At 43.0% G+C, this 24140-nt stretch overlaps 1 protein-coding gene across 2 annotated transcripts in view; it reads right to left on the bottom strand.

Annotated features, from left to right (window-relative positions):
* SPON1 (spondin 1) overlaps positions 1–24140 on the bottom strand; it is a 269169-nt gene that overhangs the window by 149947 nt on the left and 95082 nt on the right. For both annotated transcript variants that reach the window (XR_009504657.1, XM_059931183.1), the window contains exon 4: positions 4530–4603. Coding sequence is in view for 1 of the 2 variants with exons in the window: in XM_059931183.1 (XP_059787166.1) it covers positions 4530–4603 (74 nt within the window). In the remaining variant the exon portion in view is untranslated. The remainder of the gene's footprint in view (positions 1–4529; positions 4604–24140) is intronic.

Below are 24140 nucleotides of genomic sequence, written 5' to 3'. Positions count from 1 at the left end.
CCTGTGTGTGTTTTCTCTAAGGAATATTCTCTGGGGCCAAATTGCCAGGACCAGAAAAAGCTTTGAAGGAGAGCAATGAGAACAAGCAGAGGGACGTAAAGAACTGCTGAAAATTATTTCTAAAAAGATATGCACGTATAGTCACGTCACTTCTTATCAAGCTTTCAGAGCGTTTACTGGGAGGGTTGGGGGTTTGGGAATATGTCCATAAATTCAGGTTTACTTCTGAGCATAGAAGCAGCCGGGAAAAACTCAAGATTCCCAATCCGCCCCCACTTTTAACTGCGAATAGCTGATAAGTGGAGAAAGATTACATGAATAAATTCAGTATTTCCGACTGTCAAGCCCACATCCCTAACTGTGCATTGTTGCTTTTGGTCTGTTCTGCTTCCTGCAAGATGAAACAATGTCTACAGATGCAACTTGCTTCAATTGCTTTTTCTTTGTTTCCTCTGGAGGTATTAACATAAATGTTCTCTCTCTCTTTGCAAGTTGGACATTTATTCTTAACTATTATATAAAGAGCAGCAACAAAGAGTATAAAAATCTTTTTGAGTGTTAGGAAGAGCATTTTACAAGTCTTCCTTATGGAATTCACTGGGTTCATTTGGTTTGAATATGCAAAACCAGTGATGGGTGGAAGAAGCGAATTCTGGGTTCGAGGATGGAGACAAAAGTATGGGATATTGTAATAATAACTATATTGTATAGAGTCCTCATACATGCCGATCCCTTTCCATATATTGTCTCATTTGATCCTGACAAACCTAGGAGGTCAGGACTTTGGTTAACCCCATTTTATAGATCATGAAACTGAGGCAGATTAGGTGACCAGCCCAAGGCCACAGGGTTAGAAAGTGGTGTAGGCAGAACTGGAGCTCAGGTCTTTTTGAGTCTACAGCCCATGCTCTTAACCTCTACACTATATCACTGCAGGAAAGACCTTCTGCTGGATAGGTCTGCATAAACACCAATGAGAGAAACTGGTGTGTGTTTCTCTTTTTGCTTTTTCAAATGAAGAATGGTACATTTAAAAAATTACCTCCCTACATAACTCCAGAATCTCTGAAGAAGAGATCTGAAACCCCCCCCAAATAGAAATCATTGTTTGGCTACTTTTTGTACACTAGGAAGAGGCTAGAGCATTGTTTGTGTTAGGAGAAATCTTCCCACTGCCTTATGTACACGAAGTCCAGATCTGATTCCTGTGTGAGCCACTTTGATACTTAAGGGACAAGCACTATTGACTATATTTCAGGAAAGGTAGCATATATGAGTAACTCCTGAAGGTTCTTCCTTTTCACATTTCCATTATGATCACTTACGTTGTTAAAAAAAATTAAATTAGTTTTGAAAAAGGAATTCAGAGCTAAGAGATACATGCTGGGGTTTCAATTGTAACTACTAGGCGCTGTTAAATGAGGCAGCAATAATCTCTCAAAAAACCAAAATAAGGCAAACTGGTAGCTTTACCTTATCAAAAGGGCTCTCAGATATAAGTAGTGAACTTAAAGATGCATCCAGGGGTTCAAGGGAATGCACTTATAATAAACCTTTTGGAATTCCAAAGGAAAATAAGCTTCCATTTAAAAAATAAATTTCTAAGTTTGAAAATAAAAACAGACATACTGTTTCCTACTGAGGAAAAGCCCACTGAAAATGAATCAGGTTTTCAAAGGGCAGTGATAACAAGTGTTAACTTACCCCTCTTCTCCTAACGGTGCAGGGCTTGCCCAATACAGGTAATTGCAGGCCCTGCAGCATCTCCCAAGCTGTCCCCTCCCCCCTCATTTCTACTCTTAATCCATCAGCTTTCTTTTCTACTGTCATCCTTTATTCTTTGCTCCTCTTCCCTTGTCTTCTTTTTCTCATGATCCCTTCTCTGCCCACATTTTCCTCTCATCTCTGCTCTTCCCTTCATCTTTTCCTCTCTTTGTCTCTCTCCCTTAGTTGTCTATGACATGGTATTAAAGAGAGTATATGTGTGCATTTGCTTATTATAGGTCACCTTTTGGAATATTTTATGTTTCTCTGTTTTTAATTGTAAGTAGCTTAATGTTTTATGTTTCTTTTAAAAAATAATGATTGCCATTGCTTTTAATCTGTGCAATTCTTAATTTTCCCCTATGGATAAATAGCTTCAACTGAGGAAAAAAATAATAGATACTAGTTTCTCTCTTCCTTTCCTTGATAGATTTGATTTGACTTAACAAAGAGTGTGAATACCTTAATGAAAGAGCTGGAGATAATCAAGTGGGCATACATATTTAAGAAAAATCCCTTTGCTCTATGCTTATATCTTAAAGACTTTCTGTACAGGATCTGCTTTGCTAACTGATGGATTTCCTCATGAGTCTGCTGTCTCCAGGGATCATATACAACAGCACCTAATGATCCTATAGCCCAAGTCCTGCCGGGTCTTTTTTTTTGTCCACAAAGTTGCTGTTGGAAAGAGGTCTTCTTATACAGATTCGTGCTTAGTCATTTTGATAGGATCTCTGCTTCAGAAGTGGTAACCAATAGAGATTTGCAAGGTCACTTTATTGACACTGTATCTGCAGGATGTTAGCATATTCATAGCTTAGACAAGGCTTTCACAACATCAGGACTGAGGCTTTGGAAAGTGCAATTTAGTTGATGGTTGCTGTCAGTACATGGGGCTGACAGTGAAGTGTCTTCTAGGAACCCTCAAATCTGGGAAATAAGGCTGTCCTCTGAGAGTCAAACTAACAAAACCTCACCACAGTGGCCATGATTAGCCAACCAAGAGGTGAGCTAGAATAGCCACAACTCTAACCCACGGGACCTGGATGTCGTCTCATGGAGGCTGGGCAGGGATGGGATTGTCCATTAGGAACCAAGAGCCTCAAGAGTTGAGACGTTCTGGGTCTGGGGAAAGGCTAAGTGAATCTGTGGACTATGAAATACAGGAAAGCCTCAACAGCCATGCATGGTGTTGCCCACCTGGAAACTGCCCAGGGCGCTGGCCCACAGGTTGCAGCTCTCTGGCGCCTTTGGCAGGCGTGACCCTAATGCAGCGCAGCCAACTCTCTCCCCTTTGGCTCTTTCCATGCTCTCCAAGCAGTCCTCCACATAGGACCTAGTTTCTGCTCCAGCTCATCTACAGGGAGACCTATGCTTTGACCTACCCAAAGTAACAATCCAAGCTACTGAATTGGGAGGTAGTCACTTTGATAGAAAGGCAGTGGTTAGGGCAATGGCTCCTAGGTCCAAACTCTGACCTCCCCTACTAGCTGTATCATGTTGAGTGAGCTCTTTAAACTTCTCATGTCTCAGGCTTCTCATTTATAAAATAGGTATGATATAATAGTCTTTACCATATAGGATTGTTATGCAGATGACATGATTAAGGCATGTGAAGTGCTTAGAATGGTGCCTGGCATGTAGCAGGCACTAAAAAAAAATCAGTTATTATTATTATTTTCCCAGAAGACCTTTATCAACTTTTCTTTTTCTTAGTAGCTTACAATTTGCTAGAAATAGAATGATTTCTTCTGAAAACACAAATTGTTCTAAATGTAAACAAAAAGTCTGCACAAATTAATAGAAATGAAAGAGTGAAGATGTATAATTTCAGAACATTTTCCATGTTCATTTAGTTCTCTAATGACTTCTAAACACATTTCGATGTTTCAAAGTTTACTTTTTCATGGTGGATTAATAGATAAGCTTTGGAATGTAGATAACAATAGCTAACACATACACATATATATAATATATATATGTATGTGTATATATGTATGTATGTGTATATACATGTGTGTATATATATGCATATGTATGCGTGTATATATGTATGTGTACATATCAATATACATATCAATATATATATTTACTATGTACCAAGGAGGCACGGCACTACTTTACATACATTAAGCTGCATGACAAGGAAGGGCAGGGGCAGGATTTGAAAGTCAGCTGGATCTGAATCCAGGACTCCGCTCCAACCTCCTCAGTCTCCTTGGTCCCTATAAGCTTTGTTAGAACACCTTCAAGAAGAGGGAGTTGATGAGACTGCACATCCAAGGACCAGATCCTTGAACGAGGTGAGATCACGTCAGTGCCCCCTTGACATCCCCGTTTCCCCAGAGAAAATCCCCCCCCTTCCTGCCTGGGTGTCCCACAAGTTCCTGCTAGTGATTACTCCAGACAACTGTTAAAGGACTTTTTAAAGGTACACAATTGTGCGTTCCTTAATTAAGTCCTGTGAATTATTCCAAGGAACCTCTTCAGAATAATCACTGTTTCACAAAAATAAGGAGACGACGACACCAATATAAGGTACATATCTCCTACCCAGGGAATCAAGCAGAGTAATTAGAGTTTAAGGCAGATCCAATTATCCACAGCACACAGCCAGATTAAAAATCGGAGCTACGTGAGGAAGCAGAACCCAGAGGAACACAGAAAGCCCAACTGCCTTAATTCCTGCAGCTGAATGCTTGGACTGAATGAGCCACCTTCCATTTATCTAGCCCTCTCTCACCCACACGTCCACAAATCCTTACCTTGTTCACAAAGTTTCTTGGTCAGAGAGCCCTCATCTTGAAAATAAATGATGCGTTTCTGTACGATGCTAGCCCTGTGGGGAAAGAGGACACAAGCACATGGTGAGGAGGGCAAGTCTGGGGACGTCAGATCCCTGCTTGTCCACCTACAGCTGTGTGGCTTTGGGTGAGTGCCCCCAACACTCTGTGCCTCAGTTTCTTCATTGGAAAACTGGCATTAAGAATAATATCTACCCCGCGAAGAGTGGCCCCCGCTTGCTGCATCTGGAGAGGGCCCTCACACAGAAACGGCGACCCAACACAGCCAAAAATAAATAAATAAATAAAAATTAAAAAAAAAAAGAATAATATCTACCTCCTAGGATTGCTGAGAACTAAATAAGACAATGTATGTCAAGAGTTCAGCATATACCTAGAAACCACTCAATAAATATTAGTTATTGTGGTGGTGTTGGTGGTGCTCATATTATTATTAAGGTAGGAAGGTAAACTAACAGCATTTTCAATAACTTTTCTCAGTGGTTCATTTACTCTAGTTTCGTATCAGATTACTGAGGCCATTTATAGATCAAACAAATTCAAATCAGGAAAGCATGTCAAATTCTCTTCCTGAAGGGGAAAATAAAACCCTAAAAATATATTTTGATTTGTTCTGAAAATGTCATTCTATATCTTTCCTGAAAGACTAGACGAAACTATCTCCTACGTTCTGAACAAAGACAATTTCAGCTGTTATATCTCCCTCTTAAACATGTCAAACATAGGATCTTAGAATCTGGAAAGAATATTCTGAGGTTGAAAAATGACTTGCTTTTGGCCAGCATATATTTTCTCTTTAATCTAGGATTGCACAGACATACTACTGCACAGTTTATTTTCAGCTGGCCTTGAAGAGGCCTGAAACCCAGTGTTCCAGTAATTTGAAAGTCCACAACACAACACTGAGCTGGTGCCAGTGGATCTTGAGCCATTTCTATTGATTTTCTTCAGCAATGTTACTCAATCAAAAGGTAATTTTCACTTTGATTTTCCCTATTTAACAGATAAAGGGAGCCCTCGACTTCATCACAGCTGACCACACTGAACCAGGGACAGTCACACAAGCTGCCCTGTGTCACATGATCTCAGACCCAGGAATGCGCCCAAGTGTGCATGGATCTGCAGAGCACAGAGGAGGTTCTCTCGATGGTCTGGGCCTAGGCCAAAATCACTTTCCAAAGAAATGTCTACTGTACACTCAGTCTTTCACAAAAAAGTAAAATTGAGGCCAGCCTATTAATGTCTTTTACAGTCTTTCCCCACCCAAGAGAGAAGAGATGTTGAAATAAATGAATGAAATATACTTCCTATTGACACAAGCTACTATAATTATTTATCCATTCTGTTGACCATCAAGCAGAACGTTTCTTTGGGCCAAGAGAACACTCTGGAGAACACTCACCCCAAAGCCAAATAACAAAGCCTTCTGTTAGTTGGAGTATCCCATCACCTACCACAGTGCTTCCAGAATGTTCCCCAGTGAAATTGCCTCAGGGACCCCCTGTGGAGGGCAAGGAGTAGGCCTAGTGGGAAGTATCCCAGGCCCCACGTTCTTGCTTCAAACAAAGGCTCCAACCTCATTTCAACCCAAAGCAGCCCCCTCTCCCATTTGTCTTCCTGTTGTATTTGCTGGTGTATTTTCAACAAATAATTGCTGGAGGTGTGCTTAGCGACCAGGCATTGGCCCGGGACACTGTCATGAACAAGACAAATGGGGCCACTTGCCATTCTCAAAGTTGACAGAATAGTGGGGAGAAAGCATCAGACAACTAAACCCTCAGTTAATGAATGGAGACGTCCACAGGGTGTGGAAGAGTGTATCACAGGGGTTCCTGACCAAGCCAGGAAAGGCTCCTCCCAGAAAAGGTGGCTGAGCCTAGATTTGAACGACTAGAAGCTAATTAGGCAAGTGGGATGGAGAAGCAAAGGAGAGGGCATCCTTTGTAAGATCCTTGAGGTGGGGAGGGCTGCAGATCACTGGAGAACCCATGGGTGCTAAGCCAGGGAGGTGTGAGATGAGCAGGGGAGGTGGGCAGGGCCACATCGCCCAGAGCCTGCAGGGAGATGGCATTTTACTCCAAGCTAGATGAGAAGTCTTTGAGGAATGTGCCATGAGGAGTGAGATGATCAGTTCTGCCCTTTTAGAAGAGTCTTTGGGCCACAGAATAAAAACGGATTGGTATGTGGTTGCAGTACACGGAGCTCCCATGCAAATCAAATTTTGTTTCAATAAAACTCTCTTGATAAAATGGTTTGAAAACACCTGATCTGGGACTTCCCTGGTGGTCCAGTGGTTGGGACTCCGTGCTTCCACTGCAGGGGGCATGGGTTCGATCCCTGGTTGGGGAACTAGGATCCTGCATGCCAGGCGGCCAAAAAACAAACAAACAAACAAAACACCTGAACTACAGGATAAAGTACAAACTTACCATGGTATTCAAGGCTCTTCATAAAAAACCTCCCTCAAACACTCTCCTGGCTTTATTTGTTGGCATTTTGTGCCATGCTCCCTGGGTTCTAGGCTATGCAAAGTTTATCCCCCTTGTCTGAACACCTCTTTCACTCCACCACTCCCTTACCCGTGCTGTTTCCTCTCCCAGAATCTCCCACCACCTGTCTTTGCTAGCATTGGTAACTAATACTCTGAATTTTCTTCCTCCTGCTGTCAGTAGGGGAATGATGGCAAACCCTATGATATAAAGGCATGATGATGCTTAGAAAAATTAAATCACCCCCAGATTTTCCAAAACTATCATTATAAATATTTGAGGGGCCAGAGATAGAAAAACATATTTCCTTTAAGATATTTCTATTTCTTTCATGCCTTGTTTTATAAAGTCAAGTTGGCCCTCTTTTTGATAATAGTTGTAATTTCTGAGCCCTTATTATGTCACTGTGCTAGGGAGGCCCTTCATGTACATTATTTTACATATCTTCTGCTTTACATATACTACATGTCCTCAAGTTCTTTATCAAAACACTTGGGCTAGATGTGTTTTTGAATTCAGAGTTTTTCAGAGAGTAGAAAGTTAAGATGGCAGTAGGCTATTAACATCCCCATGATCAAACATATCCATATTCTGCCACAAAATGTAACAATATTCATACTAAGAGAGTAAATAAAACTTATAAACAGCTTCACGTCAGTTTAGGTCAAGTTCAGCAAACTTATCAAAATGCTTTTGTTTTCAGAGGGATTAAGATGAGGGTTTGTGGCTATTTTCACCCTAATCTTACAGGTGACGATGACTGAGATGCAGGGAGATTAAGTAACATGCTCAAGGTTTTGAAGTCTCCCACCTACTGCCAAAGTCCACGGTCTGTCTTAGGCTCAGAGTGCTTGCAAGGATTAAACACGATTACCTATAAAGAGTATAACTGCACTGTGAGGAATGCATTGTTATAAAATGTAACCTCGAATTGATTTGGGGGGATCTATTTTAGCATCTCACGGAGCACACAGTGGAGAGCTGAGACTTCGGTGGGTCTCCCTGGAGCCTGGGTCATCACCACCTGAAGCTCTCCATGAAAAGACGAGCATATATCCCCATGTCCAAGCTTGGCCAACCCTCTGGACCATGCCCTTTGGATTTCAAACTCTGTGCAGATCCAATGTGGGATACAAGGCTTGTTCTGATCTGGCCCTGGCGATCAGGCTTTATCTCTATCCAGTCCCTCCTGAGCGCCCTACCCAAACCATATCCTATACCTGTCTTCATGATCTCACACCCTTGGCCTCCTGTCCATGGGACTCCTTCTGTCCTTCCTTGTGACTCCTCAATATACACCACACACAAACACACACACACACACACACTCTCTCTCTCTCTCTCTCTCTCTCAGTTACCTAACTCATACTCAACTAAGACGTTACTTCCTTCAGATTGATGTCTTGCCTGGATGTTGAGAGCCATAGCCACTTGGGCTTCTCCTATCCAGCACTTATTAACCTGTATTATAATTGCCTGTTTACTTTTCTATCTCCTGTGCTAGATTATAAGCTTCCTGAGAGCAGGAACTGTACCTTACTTATTTCTGTAGATGTTAGTATCATTGCAATCCTGGGATTCAAGTAGAAGGAACAGAGTTTGGAAAGGAAAGAGTTTGAGATTGAGCTGTCTGTAGGGCATGATGGTGGTCGTAGGGGGTAGTTAGACACAGGGACCTGTAACTCAGGAGAGACTTGAGGGGTGGGGAGGATGGATATGGGAGTCACTGGGGCAGAAGTCAGGATCAAAGCTTTTAGAGTGGCTGATGTCACCCAGGGAAAGTGTGTGGCGTGAGAAGAGAGTCTAGCTGAGCCCAGAACTCTGAATGCCAACATTCACCCACAGATATGTCAGCAGAGACCAAGACTTTGGAACGCTTGGTTGCAGAAGATGTTTCTTTTTATTCCCCATTTGGTCAACTCCTGAGAGAATTTTATATTCTGAGAAAGTACATTTCATTTCGAGTCTGTTCCCATCAAAAGTATAAAACTCAGCAGAGATTTATAAATCATATTATAGTTCAGAAAAATAATAGCTTTACAAGATGAGAATGCTGTTAGTAAGAATTCCCTCAGCATTTCAAAATGACAAATTTCTCCCATTCTGTGTTGCAATTTGGCAGTCCTGTTGCATAGCATTTATATACTGATATACTGAATGCTCTCTTATCATGAAAGAACGTGTTAAGGAAATCTAAATTAAATTTCTCAGTATGTTAGCTTCTCAAACTTCAGAATATTGAGGTTCTAAATAACTTACTAATCATTTCAAAAGTTTCCTTTTAAACCTAAAGTGGAACATTTCCAGAAATGCCATCCTGAATCTCTTAGATGCTCGGCTCTTTTCTGTCTGATGAGTTTCTTCATTTGCTGTTCTTTTCCTTGGGGAGTTTGCCTGTTGGAGTAAAGTTAGAGCTGGCTAAGTTGTAGGTTTGCTGTCTAGCACTGAAAAGGCCTGGGATCCCTGTTCTCACTGAAAAGGGACAAGGAGACCTCAGAAACTGAAGGACTTGGGAGAGATCAGGCCATGAAATGAATTAAGAATACACATGGGTCCTCAGCGGCTGGGTCACTGCCATGTAGGGCTAATTCATGTAAGGTCCTTACGACATGCATGTTGCACAGAGTAAATACTCAGTAGAGGTAGTCATTATTGTTGCTGTTGTTAAAAATCACCAGCCCCTAACAAAGTGCCTGACACATAAAAGTACTTAATAAATAGAAGCTATTATTATGATTGATGTCAGGTCTGTCTCCTTTGCTTGTGGAGGGAGGAGTGAGGGCGTTATCTTGATCAACTGCTTCAGGCAGAGATAATGAATGACTAAAATGAAGCTCAGGTTTGCGGTCTCCAGACTACTTTTGCCAACCCTCTTCCCAATTCCAGTAAAATCCCTATTACTGAACAGTTCTTGGAATACTTTACAAAATTTGTCTCTGATCTCAGGGATGTTTTCCAAAGGAGTGATCCAGTTTATAACAAATAACATCTATTTCCTTTTCCCAGTGAAAGAACAATTTTGTGGGAGGATGCAGGAATAAAATATTAAAGTCATAGCAATGGTAACATCATCAGGAACTGAGGCTATCTGCCTTATTTTACTTTGCAAGGATGCCAAGTGCTAATCTGATCATGGTCTCATGTTACTCAGCAAATATTTACAGAAGCTGGGTGCATTCCATGATCCAGACTCTTAACCAATCTTTTATATGGTTTTATGTGGATCTCAGGAAATGGAGCTGTGTCCAGGAGTTAACAGCCTTCCTGGCAGCTCACGGTAATGTGCCCATGGGAGAAGAAAAGTGAAAGCTTATCTGCAGGGCTTTATCTACAGGACTCACAAGAACTCCATGGCTGTCCAACAGTAAGGTCACAAAACTACAGGTTCAGAGACTGGTATAGTTGTCTACCATTACTGCAAAGAAGCAAATCTAGTAAATTCTAAAAAATCTAGCTGCCAGGAGATTATTTCTGCTTAATTATCACTCATTCATGAAACACTTACTGAGCACTTATTTTGTGTCAGGCCCTTTGCTAGGAGCTGAAGATTCAAAGACAAGTAAGAGATGGTGCCTTCCAGTAAGGAGTTTCTAGTCCAACAGGGAAAAAGAGAGACAGAAAAAGGAAACAGGAAAGCAATGTTGAGTGCAATAAAGGAGAAGCCAGAGGATGCAGAAGAGCAGTAACTAACTTCACCTTGGCAAAGCTCCAAGAGGAGGCAATGACCCCGAAGGTCTGAATTGGCAGAGGGGCAGTGGAAATAGAGGATCCAAGAGAAACATCGTAGAACAATTTAAAAGCACTTTGTAACTTACTGGATCCAGACCAGAAAGAGAAGGTTGAATACAAGACCTTTTATTTATTTTCTGTTTATTTAACAGTTAAACACACTTCTAAGTGCTTCATAGATATTAATTCATTGAATCCTCCCAACAACCCCATGAGGTAAACGCTATTATTATCCCTGTTTTACAGATGAGAAAACTGACACAGAGGGAGGTAAGTTAACTGATTCCCCATCTGAAACTCCCCGTCTGACTCCCCATGACTGAAACAAAAGACAGAAGGGGCAAGGAAGAATTTTATCTTTTAATTTTTGGAATTTCTATTGAGATAATTGTAGCTGCACATGCAACTGTAAGAAATAATACAGGGAGGCTGTACATTTTTTGCCTAGTTTTCCCCAATGGTAACAATTTGCAAAACTTCAGTGTAATATGACAACTAGGATATTGACATTAATGCAATCCACCAGGCTTGAGACTGGACACAAAATTGGTGCCATAGGATTAGATGAGGGCCAGATCATGCCATTCTAAAGAAACTGTGCTTATGATAAGCTGCCACACTCTAAGATAGAACAATCCCAAATGACTCTAGAAATTCATAGTATGTTAGAACCCCAACTGGAGAATCATCTACAGGTGTGATCCTGACTCAGGCAGGAGGCCATTTCTGGCTGGGATGAGGTGGTGCCAGAGGTGGAGTTGGGGGGAATTATTAGTAGGAATGATAACTTCTTGGAAAGATGGCACTGAAACTGGACTTGGAGTCCCAGAGGCTGAGTCTGTAACCAGGGGTGAGTTCTTTGCAGGAGTTAGAGCTGCACACCTAAGAGTTCCTCGGAAGGTCCACCATCCATGGGCCTTGGAAGCAATGCCACCATCTGCTTTGGGCAGACTTCTCAAACTGAATCAGGGGAATCAGCTCCATGCAGCACTGTACGTATACTTATAGCTTAGGTCATGACCAGAATCTGGCCAAGAGGTCAGTTAGGTTCTTAACAAGACTACAATCCATCCCCAACCTTGTATGGTCATTGGATTTCTGGAGTTCTTGATTCACATTATTGAACAAAGTTGCATCTACAAAACCCTGGTTTTGATTTTAACAAAAATTAGAGGAAAACTAGTTTTAGCACTCAGTTTATTTCTTCTTAGAATGATCCTGAGGATAACAAGCTTATTATGATTCCATTTTCTCTTATTATTGTCCAATTTTAGACCTCATCTTTATCATATGTCTTGTCAATCCTATTACTCTATAACTTTAAATTTTACCCCCTAAAAATCCAATGGAAAATTAATAATGAGGAATTGACTTTCATACCATAAGAGAAATGTAAGAAGAAAAGGATAAAACTGGGTTATGTTTTTAAAGAACTAATTTAGATGTGAGAGTCATTAAAATCAGACAGACATTCATCTACTCATGTTTTTATTTAACAGAGTAGATGCCATGAAGCTGTGTTAGGAATTGGAGGTAAAAGATGAACAAGACAGGGCTTCCCTGGTGGCACAGTGGTTGAGAATCCTCCTGCCAATGCAGGGGACACGGGTTCAATCCCTGGTCCAGGAAGATCCCACATGCCGCGGAGCAACTAAGCCCGTGTGCCAAAACTACTGAGCCTGCACTCTAGAGCCCGTGAGCCACAGCTACTGAGCCTGTGAGCCACAACTGCTGAAGCCCATGTGCCTAGAGCCCGTGCTCCGCTACAAGAGAGGCCACCGCAGTAAGAAGCCTGCGCACTGCAACGAAGAGTAGCCCCTGCTCACCACAGCTAGAGAAAGCCCACGCACAGCAATGAAGACCCAACTCAGCCAAAAATAAATTAAAAAAAAAAAAGAAAAAAGATGAACAAGATATAATATGTGTGACACTGAGTAGTGGACAGCCTGAGAGATATGAATCAGAATACTGCATAGCAAGTAGTAGAGTCTACCCAATATCTACTCCTTCCATCTGCCATGCTTGCAGAACACTCATTTTTCGAGGAGTAGTACCAGCTAAGCCAATCAGGATAGTCCTGTTCCCACTTTCCCATCCTTCCTTGCAGCTGGGGAAGGGAGCATGTGATTCATATGTGGTCTCAGTAACATAAGGGAAGGTTGACGGCATGGAGGGGAGAACTTCTGAGAAAGCTTTGCTTTCCAGATAAAAGAAATTAATGACCCATCCTGTCCTGTCCTTCTTTTTCCAGCCTTGATTACAACCACAATGTGTGAAACAAGGCAGCCATTTTGTGACCATGAGGAAAAGAAAAAGAAAACTCAGAGACACCGGCTCTGGCATCATTTAACTGCTGTCACTTGTCAATGACATCATTTAGGTAGCAGTCACCTACCTCCAGCCTTCTTGTTATATGAGAAAAATAAACCTTTATTTGTTGAAGCCATCGTTGGTCAAGTTTTCTAATGAATGCTGCTCTCAAAAGCGTGACTACCTGATGGAAAGAGGAATGAACAAAGTATTGTGGGAGTACAGAAGAGGGCAGTTTAAAAGGTAAGGCGGAGCAGGTTCTGCTGACCAGGATATTGCCTTGGGGAGCCACAGAAGGGCTTAGGTAGGATTGCGGGCAAGGATGCCTTGGTCAGAAGAGCCTGGGAGAAGAACACTCCAGATGAGGCCTTAAAAGAGGGCTTGGATTTGGTTGGTGGCAGGTTATGCTGCCCTTTGGTAGAACTTTCCATGGGGTGCAGGGGACAGTGTTCGCAGTGACTAGGAAGAAAGCAACAGGCCTGCCAGTTCACTCCAGTCTGAAGAGAGACATGGCTGCAAAGGGGTGGGCATGGGGGGCAGCGCGGTGGGAGTTTGATGGGAGAACACAGGCAAGGGAAATATTCTTTTTTCTCTGGAGGGGGCTTTGCCGTGCCTATAAGCTGCAACTGAGGCAACAGTAGAAACCCTTAGGGGTACCTGCTGGGTCACTGGCTGGAAATTTGTCATCTGTTGGAAAAATCTTAAATAAACTCACATGGACAAAATAAACAGACTGCAGGATATAGTCCCAGTTGTGGAAGCTCTGACAAGCCATTCTGGGTAATGATCAGGACCATTTCTCATTTCCTTTAATTGTTTTATACCAAACTATCAATTTTTTTCAGCATCTTTTGAACCTTAACGGGTTCCTCCCTCTGGCTTAAATGGTCCATGGCATTTCTTAACCTTGCAAAAAGATGTACGTCTAATCCTTGAGCCTGGGGTGAAGGCAATACCTCACAATACATCTTTAGGCCAAAAAAATCATTTTCTCTTAAGGACACAAAAACCTGGGGTTTGATGTTCCTGAAAAATTACTTTTTTTTTTCCCAGTAAGTCTTAGCATGTTTTTCAGCATTTTGTAATATGATTACTGGCACCTGGGGTATTAGTAGTCAAGGGACAACTGACAGTTCACTGTTTCTGTAATATTGTTGGGTCCATGATTCTACTGTATAATGTCTCATACGTTTAAACTGCTAATCAGTGCCTGCCTTGCTTTCCCCTCCAACCTCTTCACGTCTATAAACTCTCGCCAGACTATGAGCCCCTCCGGCCCCGGGACTGTGTCTTATTCATCATTGCATGCCTGGAATCTAACAGAGGATCTGGCCAAGGCTTGAACCTGGGGTTCTTAATCTGGGGTCTGCAGACAGGATTCAGGATGATGAAATTTTGTGTGGTGTGCACATTTCTGGTTAAGAGTTCATAGCTTTCATCTGCTTCTCGAAGGGGTTCCTGACCTTGAAACCTTTAAGAACCTCTATTAGGTCTGAAATGAATGATAGTAGATATGTGAAATGGCATAACTGTCATTCCATTTCATAAAATCTCCAACTAAGATATATGTTTTTTTCTCCTAATGACGAAGGTTAAATTTTTATTCCAAGCACCCAAGGCTTCAACTGCTTTCTCTCCAAACTATGCTCTGATCTGAAATAGAATCTGTCTTGGTTGGAAAACAAGAAATAGAAAGTGAAGCATTGCTCCTGCGTTTCTCAGGTGTTCCTTGCAGAGTTCTGGCTGCCCCATGCAGGGCATCAGTGTAACCATAAAATCACCCCAGCCTGAGCTAGAAGAAATGCTGCCACACTGAAACCTCCCTCCTGGCTGGTTCACACAGGTCACTATTCTCTGTAGTTGGTTCCACCCTGCCGTGGCCACAGCTGCCTCCCCTTTCTGGGGGTTCCTATAAGCCAGGGCAGGCAGCGTCGTTTCTCAGGTGTAAGGGAACAATCCGGGCGACACAGCAGAGTCCTGAAGTACAGGCTACCTGTCCTCCTTTCTGTTCCTCAGGGAGCCTCCCTATCATCCTGGGTTTTCCTGCACAGGAGCAGACCTATGTGTTGGGAGATGCTCCCTCCTCTAGATGGGGTTAGGGCGCGTGTGGAGGGTGCTTATGGCTCTCAGCTAGGGATTCATAGTCCACGAAGGGGTTGCAAAGGATTCTCGAACCCCTAGAAAAAGTGTATGCAAAATTGTAAGCATGTGCATTGCTTTGGGGAGAGATTTTACAAGAATCGCTGCTCTGAGTTAGGAGTAATGATTTTCATGCCCGTTAGTACTCATCGAGGAGCCCCCCCCCCGCCCTGTCCCGTCCCACCTCCCCCCCCCACCCCAGCAAGGACATGCATGGAAGAGTAAATGAATTCCCTGTACAATTCCCGCAGAAACCTCCTAACAGGTTTCCTCTCCTTACCAACCCATCGAATTTACCTACACTCGACTAGGGGATTAATCGTCACCTCTAGCACATTATTAGGCACCAGTGATACCATAGTCCTAATTATCCCGTCTCCACCTCCTTCCTGTCCCACCCCACCCCAGCACGGGGTCTGGCACACAGTAGGTCCTCCCTAAACCAAGGTTCCTCTCTCACTTATAGAGCACAGTCCAAGCTCTTGGCTAAACGTCCACAGTCCCGAGCACCAGGACACAAGCTGCCTTCCACGCCTGACATGACCCCGCCTCCCCCCAGCACTTTCCCCAGCCACCTGAACTCGGCGCTGCCTTTTCACCGTGTGTCACACGACCCCTCCTGGCTCCCGCCCATGCTACTCAAACCAGGAATGCACTTCTGGCTCCTCTCTGCCCAGTCACAGCCCATTCATCTGTCACCAACTCACGGCCTCCTCAGAGTCTCATTGACCAGGACCTTCAGAACTGACCTCCTCTGGGTTCCTAGAACACTGTTGATCCTGACCATTCATTTGGCATTCGGGCATTGGGTACTCTTGATGTGTGCTTGCACTTTAACATCTTGTATTACCATTTAACTTATCGTGAGTCTACATTTGGGGCTTCTGACTAAGTTCTGAGCTTCTTCAGGGAAGGGGTCTTGCTGTACCCTCGTGGCCCCTCTAGCACGTGGCACAATGCCTTTCATGCGGGACACACTGAAGGTGTGTTGATCTGATCTGTTTTCATGGACTGCCTTGACCTGTCATTCAACTCTTTTACAGTCGAGTGTCTACCCTATGTCCACAATCGGGCAAGAAGCACAAACTCTCCTACATTACCAGAGCCACCCAGCATGCTGGGTGAACAGCAAACAATGACTGGTCTGAGTCATGAAACATTTCCCACTGCGTGAAGACCAGTTAAGTCTGCTTTGCTTTGTTCAAGCTATGCTGATGGCAACTGTTGGTCTCAAAAGGAACCATTTGGGTTGGATTCAAAATGCCTTCACAAAGCTGGGAATCAGTAGGATGATGGTACGTCTGCCAGGAGGAGGTTAAACCCAGGACAGAGCTTTCTTTATGGAAAAGACAGTTGCTGATTACACTATGCACCCCTCTTTGCTCATCCCATGAGTTGACTCTTTGAAAAAAAGACACCCCTAGGTCTTATATTTTGACTCACTCCAGACTTGTCCCATGTTTCTTCTTTTCAACATCTGCACCCCTCTTGTAGCATCTGACCTCATTCTTATGTCACATGAGCTCATCAGAGGTAAGCCACAATCATTTGGATCCCCACAGAACTCTGGAGCAACAACATGGGACCACACGAAGCCACAAAATCTGGGCATGATTTGTCCTGTTTCCTAGCCTTTGTCATGGAAAATATTTTCAGAGATAAGTAAAAGGAAGAAAGGAAGGGAGGGAGAAAGGGATGGAAGGGATGGAAAGAAAGAAAAGAAAGAAAGGACGGAAGGAAGGAAGGAAGGGCAAGAGTTTTGACTTTCCGAGTAAAAAATGTGGAAGAGAAATTAATGGCACCTCGTTTTAATGCAGAGTAGAATACAAGTGACCAATTCTTTCTTTAAAAAAATATGGCAAATTTAAAAAATTCTACCAACGCTTGATATGGGGGACTTAGGAGTGATCCTGGAGCCTCTTATTTATGTTAAACAAGGTACTGAAAATCTTTTTTTCTTCAATCAGGCAAGAAATAAATTAAAACCCAACAAATTAATAAAAATATCTATCCTAAAGGTGATAGTGCAACCACATTGGGCTTCCCTGGTGGCGCAGTGGTTGAGAATGTGCCTGCCAACGCAGGGGACACGGGTTCGAGCCCTGGTCTGGGAAGATCCCACATGCCGCAGAGCAACTAGGCCCGTGAGCCACAATTACTGAGCCTGCGCATCTGGAGCCTGTGCTCCACAACAAAAGAGGCTGCGATAGTGAGAGGCCCGCGCATCGCGATGAAGAGTGGCCCCCGCTTGCCGCAGCTAGAGAAAGCCCTCGCACAGAAACGAAGACCCAACACAGCCATAAATAAATAAATAAAAAAGTAAAAAACAACAACAACAACAAAAAAACCACATCTATATGTTGCATGTCTTGGAGAGATAAGGAAGCTGGACTTGACAGCATGTGTTCCTGGGAAATGCTTAGATCTTCACAAAGTAGAGATAAAAGTCACAGTGGAGATGGAGAGGAAAAAGAGGGAGGGAGGGAGGGGGAGGCTTCAATTTCCTCACCTTTATAAGGGAACAAGATTAAAACCAAATGGTCACCATCTCCGGAGGGCAGCACAACAGATGTCCTAGAAACTGGACCCTCACAGTGTGGTGGACCCAAAGATCAAACTTTTTCTAGGGTCTGTGCCCTGGTCAATGCTTCATTTTGTTTTTGCAACAGAGTGAGTTTGTACCATCAGACTGGGATGTACATTTCCCTATTTTTCTGGATGGCTCCATGTCAAGGATGTTTCTGATACAAAGTAAGATACATTTCAAGAAAGTGAACTAGCAGAATCCTTATCCTAGGAGGATATTTGGTGATGATCTTTTGGAAATGACACTTTGCACTGTATTTATTTCCCCCTGCATCCAAATGTATCAATATGCATAGCGTTTCTTTGGGTTGACATAGCTAGTCTTGAAAATCTGTAATTCAACTTCCTGCTTACTTGGATTCTTCTCTGTTCAAGTTGCCCTGGAGATGACCAGGAGTCCCTCATGGCCCGAGGTCTAATGTCACTGACTGGCCCAGTTCTGGATGATATTGTACCAGATTGTCTGTAGAAAAAGCTAATAAATCCTGGCCTTCCATGTGTCTGGTACCCTCCTTAGGAAGGCCAAACCAGTCCTCTGATCCATAAACTGTTACGATTTGTGCAATGTATTTTGTTGAAAGCAACAAACTGCAACTGATTGGACTGGGGATCAGCACATGAGCCAAAGGCAACCATAGATGCGTTAAACATGAGGGATGCTGGCTGCTTTTGAGTTGCTTTCCTGCTAATTCTGCCAAGTAGTTCCACATATTGAATAGTGCAAACTGGCCTCCTTGAATTGTCTTTTGCAAAAAAGTCAGGTAAATTAAGAGAAGATGGGTCACTACACAGGTCTAGGTACAGAGCAATGGACAACTGTTCAGAGCACTTTTCTGCTCCTCTCTGGAGCCTGTGCCATAATCCCATTGTGACCCAACATGGCTGTGCCTGATGTGATGACGTGACTTGCCATGCTATATCCCCGACACCCCTGTATTTGTGTGATAAACTGCCGGCATTGAAGGTCGGCTGTGCCTGAGGAATACTACATGGAAACCGGCAGTTAGCAACATTTCCATTTGGATCCTGTTGGGCTCTTCTGGTTGTTGTCAGGGCTCATCAGCATGAACATGAAGTTGTTTTGATTTGCTGCTGTCTCTCTGCTATCAGAAAACTGTTATCAGGAAAATCGCATTAATTAGCAACAGCTGAGGGGAGGACCAGCTATTTCAGTGCTGCAGCTGCAAGTCTCTTTGCAATCTGTTGCCTAAATTTTAACAATTAACAGAATAAATAGACTCTGAATGTATTTAATCACGTTAATTTTGTTTCCCTCTATTTGTATTACTGTTTAGGACTGGTAGTTAATTTATATTAAATACTCTGATACCATTAGCACGCTTTAAAGCATAACCTCAGCTTTCCTAATCCTGTATGATTTACTGGAAGTGATATATTGTTTAGCTTAATGCTAATTTTTTAACTTTATGAGGGAAAATGAAGAATTAATTAAAATTTACCCAAAAGGTTGGTCTATTAACCAAGATATTTGCTTGAACTGAAAGTCTTACTTTATAGCTATGTTGGGTAACAGAATTGGATAGATGGATGCATGGATGGATGGGTGGATGGTGGAAGGAGAATAATGGATAGAATAGAATGACAGAGATATAGAATAACAGACAGACAGATACATACATACATACATACATAAGGACTTAGATTTAAACCTTCAAAATTCTAATCCCACTTATTCATTTCTTTTCTTTATAATCACCATGAAATCAGCATGATAAAGACATGGTATAATAGAGACACCTTTACAGTCAAGCAGATCAGGTTTGATCCTGGATCTACCTCTTGAGTGTGACCTAGGTGAATTATAGCCCTGAGACTCAGTTTTCTGCCCTACAAATCAGGGTTAATATCTACTCTTGTGAGCATTAATGAGCTAAGCCAGTATGGAAAGTTCCCTGGCATGATGTAAATGCTTGAAAAATATGATCTTCCTTTCTTCTTTCTACTTTAAACCTCATGTTGCTATTTAACTTCTCATGTATTTATGCCTTTTCCACCCAGCTAGAGAGTTAATTAAACCCTTATGAAGTAGACTTTCTCTTGCTCATCCCTGAACCTACCCACAGTGCACTGCATAGTGACTGGGGCCCATTGGATGTTGGTACCAATTCACCAGTGTTAGCCCACAAGCCTTGACTTTATCAGCTTGTATAGCAATAACAACTAACCTCTACTGAGTGCTTACTATGTGCCAGGCACTCTGTGGTAAGCATTTTACATACTTCAAGTGTTCTCAGCCCTGGCTACTCATTAAAATCATTTGCGGGAGCTTTTAAAAAGTACTGACATCCCAATTCCATCCTAGTCCAAAGAGATCAGATTTCCAGAAGTGGGGCCAGAACACAGGTGATTTTACAAAGTTGCTCAGGTGACTCCATTGGGCAGCCAGGGTAGAGAATCGCTGACATAGATTATCTTCTTTAATTCTCCCACCTATGAGGTAGGGACGGTTATTATCCCCTTTGCAGATGGAAAAAGCCAAGGCACAGAGGGACCAAGTCTCTTGCCCATGTTTATACAAGTCTTAAGCAGTGGAGTCAGGATCGGGAGCCCAATATGGTTGACTCCACAACCCATAGCTCTGTCCCAACTCCCATTTACAAGGAAATCTCAAGCTAAAACTATGGGGCAAAGATAGAATATGTAAGTGTCCTAAGTGTTATACAGCAATTTGATCATTTAAAAAGTGGGCATAAAACACAGCAAATCTTTTCTATTTAAAAAGTGGGAACAGGTTTCTATCTTGACTTATACACTCAGGGTCTCTGTGACCCAGTTCAAATCACTTTACCTCTGGGAGCCTTAACCTCTCACAATGATAATGATGTCACCCTTGCAAGAGTATTGGGAAGGTGCTCTGTAAACCCTAAACTACTTTAAAAATGAAAACAGATACTTCCCATGCCTCAGCTCCTTACCCTCATTTTATAGGAAAGAAACCAGAATCAGACTGGGTAGAGCCAGGACTCCAACCTTGACCTTTCTGACCCCAGAGCCCATCTCAAGACGCAAACTGTCTAATGCAATGTTGTAATCAGTTGAGAACCAGCTTGAAAAATGTTATTAGCAACAGAATCTGTGGTGATTGCGGAGGGATGTGGAATTTAGGCTTTTCTGTAAAGAGGTGCTTTTGAGATGGCCATGGCAGTGGCTACGGGGGCGGGGGGAGGAGCCCTTCTCCTCTCCCACACTAACCCCCTACCTCACCGCTCCCTGCCAGTAACTCCCCGTCACTCTTGGCTTTGTTCCAGGGGCTAAAGTGAACACGGAAACACAGCCTCTTCCAAAGAGATCTTGGCACCTCAAGTTCTCAGGTGAAATCCATGTGCCAGTCCCTCAGCCGCCTTCTTTCTTCTTCCCTCCCACAACTCACACAAACCTGGCACATAGTAGGTGCTCACAAAATGTTTGTTGAATGAATAATTAATCCCTGGGAGTTAGTAGGAGGTGGAGGGTGGTGAAAGATACATTGACACACCTTCCCTCTGAGGCCAAGTGCCACCTACAGCGTCACATACAAACGGGCATTTTATACCTTTGCCTCACTCGGTCACAGTTTCCATCTTAAACAGCTCACCTTGACTCAACTTTGTCTTGTTTCTTCCCTTATGACTGCCTTACGTACTGAGGACCCTTTGGGCCTGATCCTCAGCATTTTTTTTGATTTGACCCTTTCTTGCCCTTCTCCACCATGAGCTGCTCTGGCTCTGTAGCCACGCAGAGTACAACCATCAGCTGGTGCAGCTTAGGCTCCAGGTTTACTAGGCCCCGTGGCAGGTCTCACATGGCTGCTGACAGTACAGGCATTGGGAAGGCAGCGAGTGGGGTGACAGGGGAGGGGACTTGAGTGGGTAACATGCATCCACAGACCACAGTTCATAAGCATCTCCCCCGTTCACCCTCCCCAGTCAGAACACTACTGAGGCTTGCAAGCCCCCATTATAAAAGACAGTCCTCACAAGAATTCAGACTCATTAAAGATCTACTCAGACACTGTGGCAGATCAAAAGCTTGGGTTGTGGAGTTAGACTGTCTGGGGTTCAAATGCCAGTTTCACTACTTAAGATGTTGGGCAAGTTGTGCCTTAGCTTCCTCTCTGTAAAATGGGAGAGTAGTATCTGCATTATATATAGGGTGCTGGCACATATTTCAGCTATTATTATTACTGTTATTAAAAAAATTAGAGCAACACCTGGCTGAATGCTCGAAGGGGGGACGTTTTTGGGAAAAAGGAAGGAAGGAAGGAAGGAAGGAAGGGAAGAAGGAAGAAAGGAAGGAAAGAAGAGGAGAAAGAAAGAGAGAGGGGCTTCTCTGGTGGCACAGTGGTTAAGAATCCGCCTGCCAATGCAGGGGACACGGGTTCGAACCCTGGTCCGGGAAGATCCCACATGCCATGGAGCAACTAAGCCCGTGCGCCAAAACTACTGAGCCTGCGCTCTAAAGCCTGTGAGCCACAACTACTGAGCCCACGAGCCACAACTACCAAAGCCTGTGCGCCTACAGCCCGAGCTCCGCAACAAGAGAAGCCACCGCAATGAGAAGCCCGCACACCGCAACGAAGAGCAGCCCCCGCTCGCCGCAACTAGAGAAAGCCTGCGCGCAGCAATGAAGACCCGACGCAGCCAAAAATAAATAAATAAAATAAATTTATATAAAAAAAAAGAAAGACAGAAAAAAACAGTATAAAGAAGAGAAGAAAAGCAAAGAAAAACATCACAGTTCTTGAGTGCCACCTTTGCCCCAACAACATTCCTTCCTGCTCCACCATCAGGACCACTTGCAGGTCCTCACATGCTCCTTGCTTTGTCTGGTCTAGGGCCACTCCCACATGCTGTTTCCTCTGCTCCTCCTCCCCTCTGGCCTTCTGTCAGCTCACAGGTTGATCTCTTTAGACCCTCTGCACCACCCCAGACTAGGCAGGGTGCCTGCCCTCCCATCCCTCTTCCCACGAGTGTGGCCCTGTGACTGGTGCCCCCCTCACCCCACACCAAGAACGAAGGGACCGCCAGCCTCTCAGACCTAGCGAGTCCTGGCCTGTCTTCTTGATTGAACCCAACCAATGTCTTCTCATCCCCACCTTAGCCCAACCTTCTGGTAGGAAGAAACCAGGAAGAAAATGGAAAAAGAAGAAAGAAGGAAAGATGCAAAGGCGGCTCTTCTCTTTCCTCTCCACCCCCTCCTGCCTTTGAACTGAGTCTGTTTAATTTGAAACATTTCAACCTTAAAGAAAACATCCAAGAACAGTACAAAGAACTTTCTTCCCCTGGAGCATTTAAGAGTAAGTGGTTGACATGATATCCCATCACCTTGAGCACTTTAGTGTTTTTCCTACAAACAAGGATATTCTCTTAGGTAACCACAATGTAACAATAAGACTTAGGAAATTAACATTAATACATCTAATCCTCAAACCCTATTCAAGTTTTGACAATTGTTCCTTTATGGCCAAACGGTCTAGTTTAGAATCACAGTGTTTCCCTTAGATTTTATGTCTCATTGGCCTCCTTCAATCTGAAGCAGTTCCTCAGGCTTTCCTTGACTTTTATGACTTTGAAAGCTCTGAAGATGACAGGTGGGTAATTCTGTAAAATGTTTGAGTTTGTCTGATGTTTCCTCAGGATTAGATGCAGGTTATGCACCTTGAGCAGGAATATCACAGAAGTGATGCTGTATTCTTCTCATTGCATCCTGTCAGGGGGCACAGAATTTAAATTCAGATTTGTCCCATTACTGGTGTCTGCCAGACTTCTCCACTCTAACATTCCTGGTTTCCTCTTTGTAAGTTATTAAATCTTTGAGGGCAGGTACTTTGAGATTATATAAATATCCTGTTCTTTATCAAACTTTCCAATTATCCATTCATTTATTTAGTTAGCATAGGTATTTATTTATATCAGATGACCTCTAATTTCCCATTTTATTTAATGGGTTATAATCCACTACTGTTACAACTCTATGGGAACTTAGACCCCTGTGTATTTGTGCTTGGTCTTCTTCTTGTCTTGATGTTATATTTTAATTTTAATTTTCCCTGATTTTGATTTTTAAAATTTAACATGACTATTTTGTTTTATGTTTTTCTTAACACCACTTCATATTCTTTATGGGAATTGGCAAGGACCAAGCAAGTAAAAGGAAAGGCGATGCAGTGAGACTGAAACTTAAGAGTTTTTGAAGCTTGAAAAACCATGTATAGTTTTCGTCCTAAGTGCCAGAAACTGGAATTCACTTCTGGGGGTGAACCACTTCTTTTGTCTTAGAAACATCTATGTGATGATCTTCATTGTATTGCAAATGTAAA

This window comes from Balaenoptera ricei, chromosome 8 (assembly GCF_028023285.1).
Source record: "Balaenoptera ricei isolate mBalRic1 chromosome 8, mBalRic1.hap2, whole genome shotgun sequence".
In the NCBI taxonomy this organism is placed as follows: domain Eukaryota; kingdom Metazoa; phylum Chordata; class Mammalia; order Artiodactyla; family Balaenopteridae; genus Balaenoptera; species Balaenoptera ricei.
Note: the sequence above shows the minus strand (reverse complement) of the source record. Positions and strands in the feature narration are given on the sequence as shown.